Consider the following 24,160-nt stretch of genomic DNA (forward strand, 5'->3'; position numbering starts at 1 on the left):
AGCTGTCCCAAATTAGAGTCCCGAACGTACAGTCATCTTAACGTACTATACTCCGTTAAGGGGATGCCAGAAACTTAGGTGTGTATGAACATTATGCTACAGACCGCGCTATTCTACCTATCTCCATTTTTTAAATATATGTGATCAAAGTTGTAAAGATCATTTTGGAACACCATGTATTTTCCATACTTCATCACTGAGACAGTGAGAAGCCGCCGACAATAGGCGGTCGCATGCACCGCGATACTGCCCTGCCCGCCAAACAACTCATTATCTTAAGTGTCATTCGCATTCTACACATTGACCTGTGTAAAACCTACTTAATTTCCGTTCATGCTCCTTACTGGAAATTGGTACTCTCCTTACTGGAAATTGGTACTACGCCTGAACATAAACGTCTCTAAAGTGCGCTTTCACAAATCACTGTTACTCTGGTGTGTAATTTATATCTGCTGGTCGGACGGAAGCGTGCGCCTGCTGGCGTTGTCAGCACTGAAACGCAAGCGCGGGAACATTCCCCGTTTCATATCCCCGCTCCCCGTTTAACGTTGTGGCCATCGTCCAACTTATCGTCTACAGACTGTTTGTGTGGTGGATAATAATCCGGTTTGACCCACATGTCCGGGGTTTTCGAACTTTTTTTCTGGGGTTGACAATTTAAGTGATGGCAGGCCTACTCCAGCGATAATTAGTTACTCGTTAACGGTACCTGAAACAATATAATCCCAACAATATATGTATCAGTTTAAGTGACGAAAAATTATTCCTTTCAGTACACAACTAAATGAACATGTATACTGCTTGTTTTTCAAGAAGAATATAATAATTCCAATCCCAAAGAAAGCAAGTGTTGACAGATTACAGATTGCCGAACTATCAGTTTAATAAGTCACGGCTGCTAAATACTAACACGAATTCTTTACAGACGAATGGAAAAACTGGTTGAAGCCGACCTCGGGGAAGATCAGTTTGGATTCCGTAGAAATGTTGGAACACGTGAGGCAATACTGACCCTACGACTTGTCTTAGAGCTGGCCGCGGTGGCGGAGCGGTTCTAGGCGCTTCAGTCCGGAACCGCGCGACTGCTACGGTTGCAGATTGGAATCCTGCCTCGGGCATGGATGTGTGTGATGACCTTAGGTTAGTTAGTTTTAAGTAGTTCTAAGTTCTAGGGGATTGATGATCTCAAATGTTAAGTCCCATAGTGCTCAGAGCCATTTTGAACTTGTCTTAGAAGATAGATTAAGGAAAGGCAAACATACGTTTCTAGCATTTGTAGACTTAGAGAAAGCTTTTGACAATGTTGACTGGAATACTCTTTCAAATGCTGAAGGTGCGAGAGGTCAAATACAGGGAGGGAAGGGCTATTTACAATTTGTACATAAACCAGATGGCAGTTATAAGAGTCGAGGGGCATGAAAGGGAAGCAGTGGTTGGGAAGGGAGTGAGACTGGGTTGTAGCCTATCCCCGATGTTACTCATTCTGTATATTGAGCAAGCAGTAAAGGAAACAAAAGAAAAATTTGGAGTAGGAATTAAAATCCAAGGAGAAGAAATAAAAACTTTGAGGTTTTCCGATGGCATTGTAATTCTGTCAGGGACAGCAAAGGACGTAGAAGAGCAGTTGAAAGGAATGGACAGTGTCTTGAAAGGAGGATATAAGATGAACATCAACAAAAGAAAAACGAGGATAGTGGAATGTAGTCGAATGAAATTGGGTGATGTTGAGGGAATTAGATTAGGAAATGAGACGCTTAAAGTAGTAGATGAGTTTTGGTATTTGTGGAGCAAGATAACTGACGATGGTCGAAGTACAGAGGATACAAAATGTAGACTGGCAATGGCAAGATAAGCGTTTCTGAAGAAGAGAACTTTGTTAACGTCTTGCATAGGTTTAAATGCCAGGAAGTCTTTTCTGAAAGTATTTTTTGTGTGGAGTGTCGCCATGTATGGAAGTGAAACATGGACGATAAATAGTTTAGGCAAAAAGAGAATAGAAGCTTTCGAAATGTGGTGCTACAGAAGAATGCTGAAGATTAGATGGATAGATCACCTAACTAATGAGGAGGTACTGAATAGAATTGGGGAGAAGAGAAATTTCTGGCATAACTTGACTAGAAGAAGGGATCGTTTGGTAGGACATATTCTGAGGCATCAAGGGATCACCAATTTTGTATTGGAGGGCAGCGTCGAAGGTAAAAATCGTAGAAGAAGAACAAGAGATGAATACACTAAACAGATTCAGAAGGATGTATGTTGCAGTAGGTACTGGGAGATGAAGCTTGCACAGGATAGAGTAGCATGGAGAGCTGCATCAAACCAGTCGCTGGACTGAAGACAACAACAACAACAACAACAACAACAACACTGCTTTTTTTATTTTTGGCATGCCCCTGACATACGTCTTCACTTACCACAGGGAGTTGGACTACCCTCTGTTGATATAATGTAGCACTGTTTTAGTTCAACTAATTAAAAGTATTGCAGACTAGTTTCACTCAGAAGAATGAGTGGATAGCTCATTTAGCTTTAAGTAAATATGAAAAGCTACAATGGTGTTTCACTCAAAAGAATGAATGAGTATTCTGACCAATTGAACTATTGTCTTCTTTCGGTTGCTCCCATTGACTAGTTTCACTCAAAAGAATGAATCAGTAATTCACCCGTTACGTAAAGCTACAATCGAATGAGTCCATTGTTTTTCAAGAGCCGAATGAATCGATTGTTTAACGTCGAACATGGGCGGTGGTGACATTAACATGACTTGTCCTTGTGTTTTATTTTGTGTGTTTAATTTGAGTATTTTTATTTCGATTTTGATCAGATAATAAACAAGAGAGGTAATGTTCTAACAGTTTATCTTAATTTTAATTGATATAATTATTCATCTGCCTCTCAATTATTTGACTGAGACTTAGAATAATGGAGAATCGACCTCTCGCATATCTTGACAACTGAGTAGGATGTGTTAAGAGAAAATTGAGTAGGCGTCATTCAAGCTAGCGGGCAAAGATTTTGTGACTCCATTAAAATAACACACTGGCTGATTTTGAACCCTGTAGAACTGATACCCTGCGGTCCAATGACACTCCATTGCTGACGTTAAGTCATTGCGGTGAAATGGTATCTGCGTGGCAGTCAGTTGTATGAAATCAGCACAGTAAGATGGACTGACTTGGAGACGTGACAGAAGAGCAGAAATGGGCTATTGTGTTTGGACGTTCCAATGATATCATGAGTGAAGCTGCCCGATTTGTTGACGTATCTACAACGTGTCTACTAGAAATGGTGAACCACCACCAGCCGTGTAACATGTCGTAAGAATAGTGTCTGTCAAAAGTATCTAGCCGACAGGGACTGGAGACGAGTGTCACCTATTGCCAATGACAATCGGTTTCAAACTTGACAGAATTTGCTGCTTTCAGTGAACGAAGATCCATCTCAACCGGTCTCTGAACGAACATTGCGAAGGTAACTGCATGCAGTGGACATTTGTAGTTGCGTACCTGGCTAAAGGAATAGTTGCACATACGTCAACAGTAGGCCAAATATCAGACACAATCGGCTGTGTCTTACTGGAGGCGTGAAGTATGGTCAGACGGCTCACGATTTTACCTTTTTTTTCTTTCCCTTTTTTCTCTTTTTCTTTCTTTGTTTTTTCTTTCTGTTTTTTCTGTTTCAAGTAGTGAACCCTGTGAGTATTTTAACGGGAACCGTGTGGTGGGTTAAGTTCAGGCCAGATTTGGTTCTGTGATGTTTCGGGGGTGTCTTTTATATCAAGACTTTACAGTGGAAGTGGAGGACGATGTTTGTTTCGACATCCTCAGTGACGAAGTGTTGCCCTTTCTCCCACAGCCGCAGTGCCCTCCGTTCTGTCCTACGACTACAGTCTCCCGTCACTGTTTCCCTGTTGCTCTCTCTTACTGCCACTATCTCATTACTTCCTTACTGCTGCTACTGTCTCTTCTCACTGTTACTATCTCTCTCTTTTTCAGTGTCATGGATTCTGTCTTTCATTATCACTGGCTCTCACCCATTTCCTCTTTCTCCTTCCGTTCATTCCTCTGTCACTGACACCGTCTCCTTCACTCTTCTCCAAGCACTGTTCTATCACTATCGACTATGTTCCACAGCCACTGTCCATCCTCTCTTTCTCTCACACTGCCATTGCCTCATTCGCTTTTTCTGTAACACGACCACTGTCTATTATCTTCCAGTATTTATTAGTTTTCCGTCTCTTTGCCACAGCAACTGTCTTCTCCTCCCTCAGCATAAAAAAGCACGAATATGTTCTCATGCCAAAATTTTTAAAGGTGGTGAGAAAGATAGAATGAGATAGCTGGTACCCCACTTCTCAGTCAATGCTCTTTAAATAAACAGAAACATACCCGAATTATATGTGCTCCGAAAGAAGCCCGCTGGTTCCGTTCTTTTCCCTGCTGCAGCAGGACCTATAACTCGTTTGGAAAGAAATGTATTGGACAGTAAAATTTAGCTAGTGTACTTATGTGAAATTGAAATAATACAAAACTAATGTTACATCTCAGACCAGATTTTACGTGCAAAAAAATTTTACGTGTGCTTCAGTACAATATGGGGTTCCCAAATCACAACGGAGACACTGCACAGCGTATTTCTCCATACTACGTCACTTGATAAACTAAGTTTTCGCCTCACAACGGATTTTACGCTCGGATTTTAACTTTGAACGTCTGTATCTCAGAAACAGATAAGGATATGAAGAAAATTTTCAAGGTTGTTCGAGATTGGGATCTTAGGAATACTTCGTAAAAAAATGCAGCTATTTATCCCGTCTCTGCATCCTCGGCTGGATTTTACTACCCAAAAAAACAAATATTTTGTGGGTGTATCGTTAGCGTATAAAGATTTTTGGTAATGGTGTCTCCAAAACACCTTTCAAGCCCTGCGTAGACCACACAAAATGCAAAAAAGAACCAACCGATTTACGTAACCAGGAGGAAGTGCGTAATTATACCCTATATTGTAGAATAGTGGCACTCAGACGATCGTTCTGTTGAGTATACAAATGGTACCTACCCAAAGCCTGTCCAAAACACCTGCCGTACCTTTTACCACCAATAGTACTAAGTATGAGCACCGGAAAATCCCGTTTTCATGCGCGGCGCTTTGGACACATATTAGGTACCCATGCATACCCACAGAAAATACCTGATACTATTTTGAACCTCGGGTGAAACGTAATGAAACGTAAGCATTCAGCGTGCCTCATAAATTGGTATCTCTACTGGATTTTAAAATTAATGAGTGGCTTCAGCTGGATATGATATACCCTCGCCATTATTTAAATTTCACGTTTAATAACTCATTCACGAAGAAGGATCGTGCAGACGTACCATCTTTTGGCCGGCGCACAAACTATCGTATGAAGAACGCAGAAATAGGCACGTCTAGCGCTGAGAAGTCTGGATAGAATGGTACTACAGTACTCTTCGTCATTGTCCCCTTACTTAGCCTGCATTTATGGTGAATCCAAGCGACTGGAAGAAATCGCAGGTAACTCTCGTATTTAAGAAGGGTAAAACAATAGATCGGTAAATTAACAAATAGATATGTTTAATGTCGGTTTGCTGCAGAATTCCAGAGTATATCGGAAGCTCAAATAAAATAAATTTCATTGAGACAGAAAAAATTCTGTCCACAAGTCAGCACAGATTTACAAGGCATCCCTTGTGCGAAACTCAGGTTGCAATTGTTTCGCACGAACCATGGATGAAAGGCAACAGGTAGACTCCATATACCTAGATTTCCGGAAAGAGTTTGACACAGTAACTGAATGCAGACTGTTAACGAACCTCCGAGCATACAGAAGAGGTTCTCAAATATGTGAGTAGCTCTACGGCTTCCTAAGTAATAAAGCCCAGTGTATTCATGAGAGATAAGGATATTGTAACATGTACCCCCTGGAAGTGTGATAGGGCCACTTTTTTCTCTATATGCGCGAACTATATGGCGGGTAGGGCGAGCAGCAATCTGAGACTGGAAAAATGCTGTCGTTCAGTGACTGTAGGAGGGTCATGGACTACTTCGTCAGAATTTATGTTTGGTACGATGAACTGTAGTAGTTGCTCTGAAAGTGGAAAATGTAAGTTAATGCAGATGAGTAAAGCAGTCATATGATGTTTAAATACGGTATTAATGGAGTGCTGCTTCACACAATCGCGTTCACTAAATATTTAGTTGCCACGTTTCAAAGGAACCTGCAATGGAACGAGCGCGTAAGGTTGGTTGTAAGGAAGGCGAACGATGGTGTTCGGTTTATCGGGAGAATTCAAGGAAAACGTTGTTCGTCTGTGAAGGAGATCGCGTACAAAACATTTCTGCGACCCAATCTTTAGTACTGATCGATTTTTTGGTGTTCCAAACAGGTTGGATTAAAGGAAGAAATAGAAGCATTTCAGAGGCGTCCTGTTAGATTTGTTACAGGTATGTTCAGTCAACAGGCGACTGTTACAGAATTGTCTTGAACTCAAAGAGGTATCCCTGAAAAAAAGAAAACGATCATTTCGCGAAAAACTATCGTGAAATTTTAGAGAACTGTCGTTTCCGACAGACTGCAGAGCGATTCTACTGCCACTAACGTAAATCTCTTTTCAGGACCGCAAACACATGTCCCGCACAGCGGCTTGCGGAATATACAGGGTGAGTCACCTAACGTTACCGCTGGATATATTTCGTAAACTACATCAAATACTGACGAACCGATTCCACAGACCGAACGTGAGGAGAGGCGCTAGTGTAACTGTTTAATACAAACCATAAAAAAATGCAGGGAAGTATGTTTTTTAACACAAACCTACGTTTTTTTTAAATGGAACCCCGTTAGTTTTGTTAGCACATCTGAACATATAAACAAATACGTAATCAGTGCCGTTTGTTGCATTGTAAAATGTTAATTACATCCGCAGATATTGTAACTTAAAGTTGACGCTTGAAACCTCCGACGTTCAGTTGCGTGTTGTAGCAAACACGGGCCACGGTCGGCGAGCAGCATCTGCAGGGACATGTGTACGATGACGACCGTGTTTACGAGTGTGGCTGTAGTGCACTGTTGTGGTTTGGTCTAGCTGTCGCAGTGTCCGCATGTAGCACTTGCTGCTATTGTTATTCTGCATTCGTCTCCGCACGCAGACCAACTGTAGTACACCGTGTTACCAGACGTCTGTGATAGTGTAGTGTTGTAGGAACTGTGACCATGGTGTATTCGAACTCTGAAAAGGCGGAGATGATACTCATCTATGGCGAGTGTCGACGAAATGCAGCTGAAGCCTGCAGGGTGTATGCAGAACGGTAGCCGGACAGAGAGCATCCAACTTGCCGCACATTGCAAAACATCTACCCCCAACTGTATGCAACAGGTATGGTCGTAGCACGCAAGCGGTTCCGTAACAGGCCCGTCACAGGAGAAGCGGGTGCAGTTGGTGTGTTAGCTGCTGTTTCCATGAACCCACACATGAGTACACGGGACATTGCGAGAGCCGGTGGACTGAGTCAAAGTAGTGTCATGCGCATACTACATCGTCACCGCTTTCACTCGTTTCATGTGTCGCTACATCAGCAATTACGTGGTGATGTCTTTAATCATCGAATGCAATTCTGTCAATGGGCATTAACAGAGAATGCGTTGCAGTTCTACCTGTTTACCGATGAAGCGGGTTTCACAAACCACGGGGCAGTGAATCTACGGAACATGCATTACTGGTCCGTGGACAATCCTCGCTGGCTCAGACAGGTAGCGCGACAGCGACCGTGGACTGTAAATGTGTGGTGCGGAATCATTGGCGACCACCTCATTGGTCCTCACTTCATTGCAGGGGCCCAAACAGCTGCAACATACATCGCGTTTCTACAGAATAATCTGCCAACGTTGCTCGAAAATGTCCCACTGGAAACGCGTCGACATATGTGGTATCAGCATGATAGTGCACCTGCACATTCCGCAATTAACACTAGGCTGACCCTTGACAGGATGTTCGACGGGCGTTTCATAGGACGTGGAGGACGCATAAATTGGCCAGCCCGTTCTCCTGATCTTACACCTCTGGACTTCTTTCTGTGGGGTACGTTAAAGGAGAATGTGTACCGTGATGTGCCTACAACCCCAGAGGATATGAAACAACGTATTGTGGCAGCCTGCGGCGACATTACACCAGATATACTGCGGCGTGTACGACATTCATTACGTCAGAGATTGCAGTTGTGTGCAGCAAATGATGGCCACAACATTGAACATCTATTAGCGTGACATGTCGGGACACACTCTATTCCACTCCGTATTTGAAAACGGAAACCACGTGTGTACGTGTACCTCACCCCTCATGGTAATGTGCATGTGCGTCAGTGAAAAAGACCAATAAAATGTGTTAGCATGTGGACGTAATGTGCTGTTCCAGTCTCTTCTGTACCTAAGGTCCATCACCGTTTCCTTTGGATCCCTACGTAATTCGGTGCTCTCCGATACACCCGATCGAACAGCGGAGGAGTGGTACTCGAGCGTCAACTTCAGGTTACAATATCTCCGTATGTAATTAACATTTTACAATGCGACAAACGGCACTGATTACGTATTTGTTTATATGTTCAGATGTGCTAACAAAACTAACGGGGTTCCATTTAAAAAAACGTAGGTTTGTGTTAAAAACATACTTTCGTGCATTTTTTTATGGTTTGTACTAACCAATTACACTAGCCCCTCTCCTCACGTTCGGTCTGTGGAATCGATTTGTCAGTATTTGATGTGGTTTACGAAATATATCCAGCGGTAATGTTAGGTGACACACCCTGTACATGTAGCAGATGCACATGTAGAAGCGATGTTATACGGTATTAACGTGATGTCTCCTTGGTGACTAAATGTTTGACTGGTGTGCTTATAAAATCTCATTGACTACCATTTAGGACTGATATGCATCTCGTCCAGGATGATTCCGGTTGTTTTGGATGCCAAAAATGACAGCGCAGTAGGTTCTGGGAGTACGTTCATACACATACATATCCAGCGATGACAGGCATGGCGACCACGCTCTGCTTCCACGAACTGCCTCCAATCCTTACTGTTTTGGGCACGGTTCCTCCAGGTGTACTCAGTCCACAGGGTTGCCAGGCCCTTCGCCAAGTCGTCCATCGAGCGCTGCCTTGGTCGTCCTTTGGGACCTCTGGTGCTTGGTTTCCTCTGAAATGCTTTGTTCACCTGTCTTTCTTCTGGCGTGTGGGCTACTTAGCCAGTCGGCTGCTGTGGCCGAGCGGTGCTAGGCGCTTCTGTCCGGAACCGCGCTGCTGCTACGGTCGCAAGTTCGAATCCTGCCTCGGGCATGGATGTGTGTGATGTCCTTAGGTTAGTTAGGTTTAAGTAGTTCTAAGTCTAGGGGACTGATGACCTCAGATGTTGAGTCCCATAAGGCATTTGAACCATTTGAGCTACTTGGACCGGTCACTGTATTCTTTTGCTCTTCAGCTCCTATAGGATCGTTGGTTGTTGCATAACCGCCTCCTCCATTGTCCTTTATCCAATATGGGTGACATATCTTCCTATTTATATTCTCATCTTCGTATTCGCTGATATTGATTATGAGCTGAACGTCTCCCTTAGGGAATACACGCATTTCATTTTCACTGCATTTCTTCCCCTGATGTCCATTACTATGCTGTTGTCACTGGTAAACCAAGATCCCCAGTATTTAAACTGATGAACTTTCTTGAATCTTATGCCATCTATCTCAAGAAATTCTTGATGCTCTTGTCGTCTTCCTAATTCTATGGACTCCGTTTTGTGTATATTAACTTTGGGCCCAATGTTCTGTGCGTAGTTGTCCATTTACATTTCTTTTAATTCATGGTTCACTTAGTAGTACTGTATTATCTTCATATTCGAGACAACTGAAATTACCATTCATCTCTACTCCAGTCCACTCCTGTTGTCTACATTCCCTTATTCCTTTCCCTAAGAATACATTGAATAAAACATAGGAGAGCATCCCTTTGCTTGAGACCAGTCTCGAACTGGAACGTTTCTGACGTGACTCCTCGAAAACGCACTGCTGCCCTTGACCCATCTGTACACGTCTGCACCATTTTCTACATCTACATACATACTACGCAATCCACCATACGGTGCGTGGCGGAGGGTACGTCGTACCACAGCTAGCATCTTCTCTCCCTGTTCCACTCCCAAACAGAACGAGGGAAAAATGACTGCCTATATGCCTCTTTACGAGCCCTAATCTCTCTTATCTTATCTTTGTGGTCTTTCCACGAAATGTAAGTTGGCGGCAGTAAAATTGTACTGCAGTCAGCCTCAAATGCTGGTTCTCTAAATTTCCTCAGTAGCGATTCACGAAAAGAACGCCTCCTTTCCTCTAGAGACTCCCACCCGAGTTCCTGAAGCATTTCCGTAACACTCGCGTGATGATGATCAAACCTACCAGTAACAAATCTAGCAGCCCGCCTCTAAATTGCTTCTATGTCCTCCCTCAATCCGACCTGATAGTGATACCAAACGCTCTAGCAGTACTCAAGAAAAGGTCGTATTAGTGTTTTATAAGCGGTCTCCTTTACAGATGAACCACATCTTCGGAAAATTCTACCAATAAACCGAAGACGACTCTCCGCCTTCCCCACAACTGCCATTACATTCTTGTCCCACTTCATATCGCTCTGCAATGTTACGCCCAGATATTTAATCGACGTGACAGTGTCAAGCGCTACTAATGGAGTATTCAAACATTACTTGATTCTTTTTCCTTTTCATCTGCATTAATTTAAACTTATCTATATTTAGAGTTAGCTGCCATTCCTTACACCAATCACGTGATGATGATGATGATGTTTGGTTTGTGGGGCGCTCAACTGCGTGGTTATCAGCGCCCGTACAATTACCCAATCTTTGCTCAGTCCAATTTCGCCACTTTCCTGGATGATGATGAAATGATAAGGACAACACAAACACCCAGTCATCTCGAGGCAGGGAAAATCCCCGACCCCGCCGGGAATCGAACCCGGGACCCCGTGCTCGAGAAGCGAGAACGCTACCGCGAGACCACGAGCGGCGGACACACCAATCACAAGTCCTGCCCAAGTCATCTTGTATCCTCCTACAGTCACTCAACGACGACACCTTCCCGTACACCACAGCATCATCAGCAAACAGCCACACATTGCTATCCACCCTATCCAAAAGATCATGTATGTAGATAGAAAAAAAACAGCGGACCTATCACACTTCCCTGGGGCACTCCAGATGATACCCACACCTCCGATGAACACAGCTCACTAGCTTCTCAGGCTAAAAAATGGTTCAAATGTCTCTAAGCACTATGGGACTTAGCACCTGAGGTCATCAGTCCCCTAGACTTAGAACTACTTAAACCTAACTTCAAAAATGGTTAAAATGGCTCTGAGCACTATGGAACTTAACATCTGTGGTCATCAGTCCCCTAGAACTTAGAACTACTTAAACCAACTAACCTAAGGACATCACACACATCCATGCCGGAGGCAAGATTCGAACATGCGACCGTAGCAGCTGCGCGGTTCCGGACTGAAGCGCCTAGAACCGCTCGGTCACAGCGGCCGGCACTTCTCAGGGATTATAAAGTCAGACAGAGCATTGTATAGGCTATTTCTGTGGATGCTATCATACCAATTTGGAAAATGACGAACAGACTGTAGATATCATATTCTGTGAGTACCCGTATTATTTTGTCCAACTCTTGTAGCTCGTATGAGCCATCTTACCAAGGTGTGACATTGTTTTGTTGTAGTATTCTAAAGTTACCGCAGCCACGTGCGTAGAAATAATTAGAATAACATCCATTAGTACTTGGACATAATTAAATATTAAGTGACGTAAGTGGTAAGTTCCAAATCACGGCGGGGACAACGCCAGGGGGAGCGGGAGTGCGCGAGCAGGGAGTCGGCGCGGAGCGGCGCGGCGTCGGTGGGCCGTGGTGCGCCTGCGCGCACGCCCCTGTCGCCATTGTGCTGTGACGAGAGAACGCCATGGCACACCCATTTCCCAAGCCGGAGCGCGGGCGCGGTGCGTGTGACCGGCCTTGTTTTGCAGTCTCATTTAAATGCTTTAATCCTGTTTTACACGCACCGTTTGTCGTTTCCCATGCCACCTGAAAGAGACTAGCGTTAGTTTGTATACGTGGGCGTCGCCTGACTTTGGATGCCTCAGCGTATTCTCGTAAATTGGAGGATGTGTGAATTAGGAACGCCATTCTACTCGTGAAAATGTAACATCCGCCCTCTCTCACAGAAGTAATTAACGCACTGAGTCGACGAAGAACGTAGTGCTTTATGTGTTTGCTGTATCAGTTGCCGATTCGTAGGGTTGGCCGTGGCTGGTGTCAATTGGAGCGGGACGAATGAATACACTGGGAGCCCGTGTTACCAGCCTACTGTCGTCCGACCGACACTTGAGTTGTTCATTAGTTTAGAGAGAGAGAGAGAGAGAGAGAGAGAGATTTAAAAATCGAATGCGCATTATATGCTCGGAGACTCTTGACAAAATTTCATTGTGAAATATACCTTGCCTTTGCATCTAGCTTGCTAGTTACTAAAAAGTAAATACATGGTGGGGCGGATGCATTTTCATACCACTCAAGACCTTTTTATTGACGAAGTACAGTTCCTACTGTACGGAATATCTTAACTTTACGATTGCAGGTACTTGGAAATAGCATACCATAAATCATACTGGGTGAAAAGTATTTAAACCGACAAACTCTGGGAGGTTGTAGGGGGCATCTAAACAAATATTTTTCCCTAATGTCATTTTTTCCTATGAGGATTATTTAAACCGGTGGAGGCCGTATTACGCTCTTCAGTTGTTAGAGGGCGTATTACGCTCTTTAGTTTAGGCAACTTCTGTCCACCAGTGTAGTAGTGCATTGTCTCTGTTTACTAATGGAGCGATACACCTGGAGTGAGTACATTGACATGGTTGGTGCGTACTACGTAGCGTACCACAACGGACGAGCTGCACAGCGGGTTTATCAACTACCCGCTCCCTACAAGACAACGCATGTGGTTCCAACATGGCGGGGCGCCGGCACTTTTCAGTCGTCGTGTGCCTCGATTCCTGGACCGACGGTTGCCAGAAACGTGGATTGGCAGAGGTGGTCCTGTACCATGGCCTGCTAGATCCCCAGATATGCCCCCTATGGACTTTTTTTGTGTGGGGAGAGATGCGCAACCTTGTTTACGCAATTCCTGTTGCATCAGAAGAGGATCTGGTTGCCCGGATAATAGCAGCAGCAGGAACAATTCAGGATACTCCTGGGGTTTTTGCCCGTGTCAGAACATGATCCGACGGTGTAACCTTTGTTTACGTGTCAATGGAGGCATATTTGAAAATCTACTGTAATTGAAATTGGGCTGTGTTAATGTGTTGTCTCTTGGTCATAAAAAAATGGAAAAGTGTTTGTTGGTTTAATTAATTTGCCGCCAGAGAAATCTTCCTCTACCGGTTTAACTACTACTCATACGAAAAAATGACATTAGGGAAAAATATTTGTTTTGATGTCCCCTACAACCTCCCAGAGTTTGTCGGTTTAAATACTTTTCACCCTGTATATTGGCTGATCGTCCTGTATGTAAAGCATCAATTGGTCAAACTGAAATGTCCACGTTTTTGTTCAATACAGGAAAAGATAGTAGTGCTTTTGATGATGATGATTATGGCAGTAACTTTTTAACGTAAGTTGCTCACTGCATAAAATAGTACAGCCAGAATTGACCATTATGATGTAATCAGCACAGTCATGTTTCTAGGATGTATGTAAGCTGAATATACGTTACACATATTTCATTAAAGGCTGCTGCTTTTTTACTCCTTAAGAATTTTGTCCTAATATATATTTAACTGTAAATAACATTGTAATGAAATTTATTCATTGAAAAAAAGTGTTTTCATACCTGTTATCTGTTTCAGGCCACAGCAGCCCAAGTCAACAGTTTCCGAGTATGATAGCGGGTTACCAGCCATCAAAAAGCGACGTAAATCTGGAATAAAATAAATGATCGATGAACAAAAAAGAAAAGAAAGAAAAAAATCTGATGTGTGAAACATTCCTGAACCACGTGAGCTGTTTCTGTCAGTGCTGTAAATCTCGGTACATAAATGAGAAAGAAAAATTGCTCACGTGCTTTGAAGCAGATCTAATGAAACTTTATTCTCCTACCACTATGCAGTAGTGCACTGCAGATCTTTACCGTAGACTCATAGTCGCGAACGAAGTTTGAAGATAATTCATTCTAGAGCACTTTCCCATAATCCATGACGTCCGCCGAGGTTCTTTCATGTAAAAGGAAACGTACACGCAGAGTTTTCTTATTTCGTGAGTATGTTGTGTTTGAGGGGCCAAAATTATGTAACCGTGATAATTTCGTAAGCATAAACGCACGCTCCCGGATAGCCGTGCGTCTTGCAGTGCCGCTTCCGGGACGGGAAGGTGCGCCGACCACGGATCTAATCTGCCCGGCGGATTGGCGACGAGCGTCGGTGTGGTTTTTAGGCGGTTTCCCACGTCTCACCAGGTAAATACTGGGCAGGTACCCAGGTCCCGCCTCAGTTGCATGGTTCGCAAACATTTAGAAAAACACTCGCACTCCTTCGTATATATAACGCTGCACGCAGACGCGATACATATATTCCCTCTCAGAGGGATAACAGGGTGTCGACAGGAACGGTATCTTGCCACCCTGTAAATTAACCATACCAAATCCATAGTAAGCATTCAGACTCTGTTTAGGTGCGGGACAAAGACCGAGAAAGACAAGAAAAAGAAAAATTTCTTAAGTATAAACGTGTTGGTATAATTACTCTTTTTAAAAACTAGTCTAACTATTTAATGTCTTCGCAGAAAGTGGGGTTCGGAGGCTTGACTGCTCTGTAAAGTAGGATAGATGTTGATCTGTGGCATCTCTGCAGAAAGAGCACAATATGATGCACGCACAAGTGTTACGGGGCACACCGTTCATCGTAAATTGTTGAACATGCAGCTCTGTAGCAGACCATCCCTAGGGGTTCGCACCTTGCCTCAACGACGTCGTCAATTACGATTGCAGTGAGCAGGGGTCCATCGGGATTCGACCTTCGATCAATGCAAATGTATCGGCTGTTCAAGGGAATCACATTTCTGCGACACTAGCTCGATGGTTGTCTCCACAAACGCACTCTTCGAGGTGAACGGCGGCTCTAAACGTGCAGTGCGTCACGGGCGCAGGCTGGTGGGAGCAGTATAATTCTGTGGGAAACATTCTCCTGTGCGTTCGTAGGAACTACGGTAGAAATCGACCACCTGCATCCCTTCACGCTCGATCCTTTATCGTGACACTGTGTGGTCAGACAATAGTGTACATCGTCTCATCCCAATTTGCAAAAATCCGTTGCTTCTAAGCATCAAGAGTAAAATTATTTATTTTAATGTGCAGTTGTTTTCTGCAGGATCCTACTCATCAGAATACTGACTATTTGTAGATACTCCTTCAAGAGCCCCCTCGGCACAGCATTTGGTAGGCGGGTAAAGTTCTCCTCCTACACAAAATCATAGTTAAATATGTGGATGTCGTGCTTATGTAAACAGACGTAGGCTACGCTGACGTCCCACCGTGATGGAAGGATGCACTACCTGGAAGGGGTAGTGGCGTCGGAGACAACAGTTCTATTTTTCGAAGATACACATATCCATATCGATGAGCAATTTTTTAAATGAATTTCAGTAATCGTGGGATCTCGGAAGCAATAATAGATTATAAAACTCATCAAGCTGTACAGTCATACCTTAACACAGTAATAAAGAAAATAAAACATGATTCCTTAACCTAGTCTCCAAAATGTTATTCCTGCTAAAATGTTATTCCTGCTAAAATGTTATTCCTGCTAAAATGTTATTCCTGCTAAAATGTTATTCCTGCTAAAATGTTATTCCTGCTAAAATGTTATTCCTGCTAAAATGTTATTCCTGCTAAAATGTTATTCCTGCTAAAATGTTATTCCTGCTAAAATGTTATTCCTGCTAAAATGTTATTCCTGCTAAAATGTTATTCCTGCTAAAATGTTATTCCTGCTAAAATGTTATTCCTGCTAAAATGTTCTTCCTGCTAAAATGTTCTTCCTGCTAAAATGTAGTTCAGTGAAGCGTAATTTTCCACTTAACGACTAGTAAATAGGATACATATACAAAAATTATAAAATGATAGCATAGAGGATATATCAGTAGTCACTATACAAGCCTAATAATATGCAGAAACAAAAGCACAGTAAAATGGAAAAGTAGTAGTGTTTGGAAGTTCTTTAGAAACCAGACAGACAAATGTCCTCTAGCAGAGTAGTTTCAAATACTTCAACCTTTAACGATCGATGATTTTCGCTCGTTTCTCAGCACTGCTGTTGGAAGTGTTATGTACTTCTTCAAAGAGGAGAAACTGAACGCTCAGGAGACATTGCTCAAACTGGAGAACTATTAAAGTTATAACTGAGGCATTTTACAAGCAATTATCTGACTGATTTGTCACCGAATCATGTGTTTCAGAATATTGGTATAGGAAAGTGAATAGTTTGTATAGGGACAGTTGCAAGTGTCTACCGTGTCCATCTCACTTTTCAGTATGTCGAAAATTGATATCACATCAATATTTGGAGGCATTTAAGCGTAATGTAATAGTAGTCCGAGAGGTCGGTTGGTGAGTTTGCTTAACGACCTCACATATGGGCTGTGCAGCAAGCATTGTGGAGTCATTACCGATTTTAAACGCAGTGATACTCGCGGAATGGTAGCAACTGCTGGCAGAGTGACTAAATCTTACTAGCATCGATGACCTCTGTACTCCAGTGTGTGTCGTGCAAGGATATTATCTGTTGGCGTCTAATGACGAGGTACTTCACTCGCGGAAAATACATTGCCATCCGGTGTGAATCGAAATCATTGAAACGTTAATGCCGTAGCACAGTGGAAAAGACAATAAAGATCAACGATCAAATCCTTGTTCCACTTTTTTCAGTGGCTTCCGTAAAACATTTCAGTCGAATGTGGAAATGGTTCCTTCAAAAACGTCATAAATGTTTTCTTCACACACATTCCTTCAACGTCTCCTGAGCTCGACCCTACCCCTTCCAAAAAAAAATCACGGATTCAATGGTGCAGAAAATATTCGAGGGTAATGAGATAATTCCATAGCCTGGCAGTGAAACAATGTGTTTTGTTGTGGTCTTCATCAGTCCAAAAACTGGTTTGATGCGGCTCTCCATGCTACTCTATCCTGTGCAAGCCTCTTCATCTCCCAGTACCTACTGCAACCTACATCCCTTTGAATCGGCTTACTATATTCATCTCTTAGTCTCCCTCTACGATTTTTACCCCCACACGCTTCCCTCCAGTACTAAATTGGTGATCCCTTGATGCCTCAATGTGTCCTGCCAACCGATTCCTTCTTTTAATCACGTTGTACCACAAGTTTATCTATTCCCTAATTCTATTCAGTACCTCTTCATTAGTTACGGGATCCATTCACGTAATCTTCAGCATTCTTTGTAGCACCACGTTTCAAAATCTTCTGTTCTCTTCGTGTCAACTATTTATCGCCCATGTTTCACTTCCGTACTCGGCTAAACTCCATACAAATACTTTCAGAAAGGACTTCCTGACACTTAAATCTATACTCGATGTCAACAAATGTCTCTTCAGAAATACTTGTGGGTCAAATGGCTCTGAGCACTATGGGACTTAACAGCTGAGGTCATCAGTCCCGTAGACTTAGAACTACTTGAACCTAACTAAACCTAAGGACATCACACACATCCATGCCCGAGACAGAATTCGAACCTGCGACCGTAGCAGCAGCGCAGTTCCAGACTGAAGCGCCTAGAACCGCTCGGCCACAGCGGCCGGCCAGAAATGCTTTTCTCTCCATTGCCAGTCTACATTTTATATCCTCCCTACTTCGACCATCGTCAGTGTTTTCCTTCCCAAATAGTTAAACTCATTTACTACTTTAAATGTGTCATTTCCTAATCTAAATCCCTCAGCATCATCTAGTTTAATTCTACTATATTCCATAGTCCTCAGTTTTCTTTCGTGTTCATCTTATATCCTCCTTCAAGATACTGTCCATTCCGTTCAACTGCTCTTCCAAGTCCTTTGCTGTCTATGGCAGAATTACAATGTTATCAGCAAACCTCAATGTTTTTATTTCTTCTCCCTGGACTTGAATTCCTACTCCAAAATTTTCCGATTTGATCCATTATAAATGGTTTTGAGAGCCTTCGACTGTGAAAACAATAGGTTTGTTTATAAATAATTCATCTGCTACCTGTCACGATTTTCTTTATTTACTTTTCACACAAAAGTAAGTAAAGAATATCGTGACTGGTAGCAGAAGAATTATTTATTTCCTTTACTGCTTGCTCAATAAACAGATTGAATCACATCGGAGGTAGGCTATAAACCTGTCTCACTTCCTCCTCAACCATTGCTCCCCTTTCGTGCCCTTCGACTCTTATAAGTGCCATCTAGGTCCTATCCAAACTGTAAATAGATCTTCGCTCCCTGTATTGTACCCCTGCCACCTGTAGAATTCGAAAGTGAGCATTTCAGTCAACATTATCGATAGCTTTCTCTAAGTCTACAAATGATACAAACATAGGTTTGCCTTTCCTTAACCTTTCTTGCATGAGAAGTCGTAGGGTCAGTATTGCCTCACGTGTTCCTGATGTTCGCCGGAATCCAAACTGGTCCTCCCCGAGGTCGACCTCTACCAGTTTCTCCATTTTTCTCTAAAGGATTCGTGTTAGTATTTTGCAGCCGTGACTTATTAAAGTGATAAGTAATTTTCACGCATGTCAGCACCTGCTTTCTTTGGAATTGGGACTATTATATTCTTCTTGAAGTCTGAGGGAATTTCGCGTATCTCATACATGTTGCTCACCAGATGGAAGAGTTTTGTCATGGCTGGCTCTCCAAAGACTATGAGTAATTCTAATGGAATGTTGTCTAGTCCCGAGGCCGTGTTTCTACTTAAGTCTTTCAATGCTCTGTCAAATTCTTCTTGCTGTATCATATCTCCCTTCTCATCTTCATGTACGTGCTCTCCTCTTTCCATAATATTGGCTCAAGTACATCTCACTTGTACGGACCCTCTATATACTCCTTCACATCTTATTTCCGACTAGGACTGGTAAACCTACGCCTCATCCAAAGTAACCATTTCCCCACAAAATTAGATAAACTCGTTTGAAACTGGCCTAAACATTGCCGAGAAATTCGTTTTCTCATTTTCTTTTAACCAGTATTTAATAATTGCGACACTCCTCTTGCACTTAGCATTGTCGTAATTAGTTATTAATATACAATTACCATACTATTTTTATATGGTTTGTCTATGACGTCGTTTGTTCCAGTCACATTTAGTCGCCGATCGTCCAACACTTTATAGTGCACCTTCGCGATGGTTTCATCCATCTTAACCGGTGTGGGACATGCTTCGTGTGAATCCATCTCTAAGAAGGGGAGGCCACGACGCTGGGTTCACAGATTTACTTCAAACTTCGTACAATTTCAGTAGGCCACTAACACAACATAATGTGCAAGTTTTAAGCTGCACTACTCTGGCAATTTCGAGAAAATCGCAAGAGTAGTTTCACGATTCTATTGTGTAGCTGGTGTATCTGTGCATAGGTGCCGGTCGTTATAGTTCACGGTGGTCAGGTCGTTAGTGTTCCAGCATCGTAAGACGAACGTGCATGAGGCCATGGTTCGACTCCCGCTCACACCTTCGTTTTTCTAGTACAAGTGTAAATTTTGTAATTTTGAAAAAATTTGCACCTACACTATGCGTTGTTACTACATTAGCAACTTCTCACCGCTACGCAGGCTAACTGCAAAATAGGGTCTTCATATGTGTCTGCAGCTCGAAGCTTCGAGGTGCAAAGTAGTTCAGGGTACCATACCAGGTGGTATGCATAAGAGACTTCGCAAATCACGACAGGCATACATTTTTAGGAAAACTCTATGAATATCTAAATTTAGTTGTCGATAGTTATAACTATGTTATTTCTAATAATTAAATTTAATTAAAAATAGTAAGCTTTCAAATAACATGAAATTCACAAAAATTTAATGCAAATACACGTGGTTTACTTTAATTATATTACCTCTAAAATTTCGTATAAATTAAATATGACCAATGATGAAAAAAATATTAATTGAACTTTATCTTTCAGCGAGAGTCGAACCGTCGCCTCATTCATGTTCGTAGTCGGTTGCTCGAATGCTAACCACTTGACCACCATGAAATCTAGCGTCCGCCCCCTATGCACAGATACATGTACATGAGTTACGTAAAAGACGCGTAAAACTTCTTCTGCGATTTTCTTGGAATTGCCAGTGTAGTCCAACTTGCTACTTGCACGCTATGTTGTTTTAATGGCGCACTAAAGGTGTACAAAGTTTGAAGTAAATCTGTGACCCCAACTTCGTGGCTTCCCCTTGTAAGAGAAACATGACCATATGTATATTCAGACAGCATTGAACATCGAAGGGCGGATTTATTACAAACCAGTACAAACGATAGATTAATTTCCATTGGCAATACACCATCCAAAATATAAAATTGTTTGACAGCACTGTATTCCTCGTAATCCATTTCAACGTAGCATAGACACCACGACCATTTTAAATATCCATATAAACAAGGCTCTGCAGATGAAGTTACCACTTAAATTACTCGACTGTGTAACTTACATCATCATAACAATAACTGAATGTCATTGATATCGACGCCATATCTATTAAATGAGAAACTTGCATTGAGTGCACTAAACGAGTTTCTCAGTAGGTGCTCCTGACAGTACTTCAGTGATCTGACGTTGCAGGTTTAGCGTCAACATCCGAGACATGCTCTGCGCCGGCCGGTGTGGCCAAGCGGTTAAAGGCGCTACAGTCTGGAACCGCGTGGCCGCTACGGTCGCAGGTTCGAATCCTGCCTCGGGCATGGATGTGTGTGAAATCCTTAGGTTAGTTAGGTTTAAGTAGTTCTAAGTTCTAGGGGACTGATGACCTTAGAAGTTAAGTCCCATAGTGGTCAGAGCCATTTGAACATGCTCTGCATTACTGTTAGCGACTGTGTCTGGGGTTTTGGCATGGACCAGCATTAGCTATGCACCCAGATTATTCCTGTTGTTATCGTTGGGTGCTGTGGTTGGCTTCTGACACAGTACCAAAGTTATATGCATTCATTTTCTATTATTTGTACAGAAGGCCGTCGAGTGTGCATAGCTGTTATCGCCGAGGCGACTGCGGAAGACAGTGCCGAGTCGTGGCCTATGTTATCAATATAATTACCACCGATCGAGAAAGGCATGTGACAGCTTGCACCTCATCTCTGCCATTGTCTGTGACTTGTAAAGCTTCAAAAATTCCGTTGCCACTTGGAGGAGTCAAAGTGGATTACGCTCTTCTATGCTGATTGCCTCGTTTTTACAATGTTTTCTGTATTTTGTACGTTTTTTAATTAAAACTGAATCTAAACTTCGTCCATAGGCAGGCCGATCGGTACCGGCTGTCTCCTTGTCATCCTCCACCAGCGGTGTCATTGGATGCGGTATGGAGGGGCGTGGGGGTCAGAACATTGCTCTCCCGACCATTGCCTGTTTTCGTGACGTGGAGCTGCTACTCATTCGGCATGACGAGGCTGATTGCACCCTGTTCCAGTCCTCTTACCAAGGAAGAATCCATGACACTACCGGCAATCGAACTCGGGTCCTCTTTATGGCAGACAGCCGCGCTAACTACTCTTTTAGTAGTAGTGTTCCAAAAACCGCCTTCAGTGTTTTAGTTTTTATCTCGCAGTGTATGTTCAAAATTAGCAAAACAAAAACCAAAAAGAACTGCAGACAAGCGACAATGTTACTGTGAAAATAGCGAAGAATCGGTGTTAATAGCCTAACAAGTATTGCAGTATCCAGAATGGCACTGCAGAATTTTTCTTGGTTTTGATTACTGATGTTTTATTTTTCGTTAGTTATTTTCAATCTCCTGTATTATTACTTGGTTCACAAAGGAATCTGCAAATCAATGTATAGTTGTATTGTATGACAGCACACTTTGTGGCGTTATCTACCTTATTTTGCAATCGCCCAACATATGTCTTTAGGGTTCAAGGAGATATATATATATATATATATATATATATATATATATATATATATATATATATATATATACGGCAACAATGAATTATTTATGGCTAAGCAAAAGACAGAGCATTGATGAAACTTGCTTGATATCAGAGCCAGTGCTTAAAAACATATTCCAAATTACTATAAATTTGTTGTAAATCAGCAGTGTTGTGGTTCAGAATCAGTATTACAGGTTCTCCATGTAAGACTATTTGATGGCTGGTTTGCACTCATCCAAATGGTCACTACCTTAGAAGATTAACTGCAGATTTAAGATTTGGTAATATATAACTGAGGAAGAACTGAAGTAGGTTCACGTCATCTACCTACACCAATAGAGTGCACCTTCATACGAAAAATATTCTAATATCGGTGAATGAGAAAAGATGTGATGAAGAACAATAGAACATAAGTGCTTTGTGTGTACGCGTGGCATATGTGGATAAACGTGTCCTTGTTGATAGACTATACCGGCATAATATAGAATGGACACACGATGTCTGTGATTTCACCACCCCCCTTTGCAGCTCTTTGTGGGATAGGACACTATCGTATTCTGCCATCACAAGGCGCTGATTGATGGAATGAGATGATACGAACTGTTTTACAGATATTACCAGTTATGAAACCGCTCCAGTCGACAATCATTTCTTGGTCGAGCAGAGCCCTCATTTCCGTATTTTAAGGTACCCGAAAATGCTGTCACACTACCGTCACCGTTTCATTCGAGATGATAAAGCTTGAGAGAGAGAGAGAGAGAGAGAGAGAGAGGGGGGGGGGGGGGGAGGGGCGGCGGAGTGGGCAGCAAGTAAGCAAGCCTTGGCGTGACATTAGAAAAGGTGCGCAGATACCGGGCGAACGTTATGACGATGAATATGCGCAAATCCTAAAAAGGGAAACTGATTTATCTCTTAGCATGCCATTGCTGCCATGTAAGGCACATGTCACCCCAGTCAAAGATATCGACAGCATAGAAATATTTGAAACGATTGCTTTCAATAATAAGAGTGCAGTTGGAAGTGATCATGTCAACAGGAAACGTCTCTGAAACACAAAAGGGATCGTTTCTCCTCTGTCTGTAGACGCTCTTGAACATCCTATTCAAACCTGGAACGGAGTCCGACCACTGAAATCTCGGTCGAATATTAATACCGACTCAGAAAAGTTAATAACGCTGCTGTATCTGATTGAATCAATAATCAACAACGGATCAATGAATACGGCGAGAAAACAATTTTTCCCAAGAAATAATCTAGCTTCCGCCTAGGACAATCAGCAACGGACCCAGCCTTATGGACTGACATCAGGAAATCACACCATCGGGAACGACCGAGTATGTAGGTATTACGATGGCCAAAATCATGTCATGAAAGCCACAATTAACTGACAACGTAGCAAATGCCCAAGAAATAACAAATTCAGGAAAACTTCTAAATCGCGTGTTGAAGCAGCCTATCATACAACAAGAATGGCACAAAACTTTCGTTCGGTCAGTGCCTTGGATTTGAAGTGTCGATTATAACCGAAACCAGCTGAGAGAATAATAGCTAGTGCTGGAGGAAACCTAACACTAGCTGCAGAACTACATTGACAAACAAACAGGGAAGCAGGGCACGATCATAAGAAAAAAGCTGTTTTGTAGCTACTATTGCAAGATTGATCTCCAGGATAGTAGCTAAAGAACCACAAGTCTAAATGCCTAGTAGATGACGCAGACTAATAAGGTAAGGAATGAGGTGGTTTTCCGCAGAATCGGCGAGAAAAAGTATACGGAAAACACTGACAGGAAGGAGGGACAGGATGAGAAGACATCTGGGAAAACCTCCTTGGTGCTAGTGGGAGCTCTCGAGGTATTGATCACAAAATTACCTCAAGGGAAAGGGTTTTTTCTTTTTTACAGAACCATCAGTGGTATGAGCGTATACAGTACGACACGCCAGT

General features: G+C 42.6%; 1 protein-coding gene across 1 annotated transcript in view; it reads left to right on the forward strand.

The window, feature by feature from the left end:
- LOC126183848 (probable ATP-dependent RNA helicase DDX31) overlaps positions 1-14,180 on the forward strand; it is a 262,254-nt gene extending 248,074 nt beyond the window's left edge. Inside the window, exon 12 of the mRNA XM_049926135.1 lies at positions 13,976-14,180. Within this exon, the coding sequence (XP_049782092.1) occupies positions 13,976-14,060 (85 nt within the window). The 3' untranslated portion in view covers positions 14,061-14,180. The remainder of the gene's footprint in view (positions 1-13,975) is intronic.
- The last annotated feature ends 9,980 nt before the right edge of the window (positions 14,181-24,160 follow it).

Source organism: Schistocerca cancellata, chromosome 4 (genome assembly GCF_023864275.1).
Source record: "Schistocerca cancellata isolate TAMUIC-IGC-003103 chromosome 4, iqSchCanc2.1, whole genome shotgun sequence".
In the NCBI taxonomy this organism is placed as follows: domain Eukaryota; kingdom Metazoa; phylum Arthropoda; class Insecta; order Orthoptera; family Acrididae; genus Schistocerca; species Schistocerca cancellata.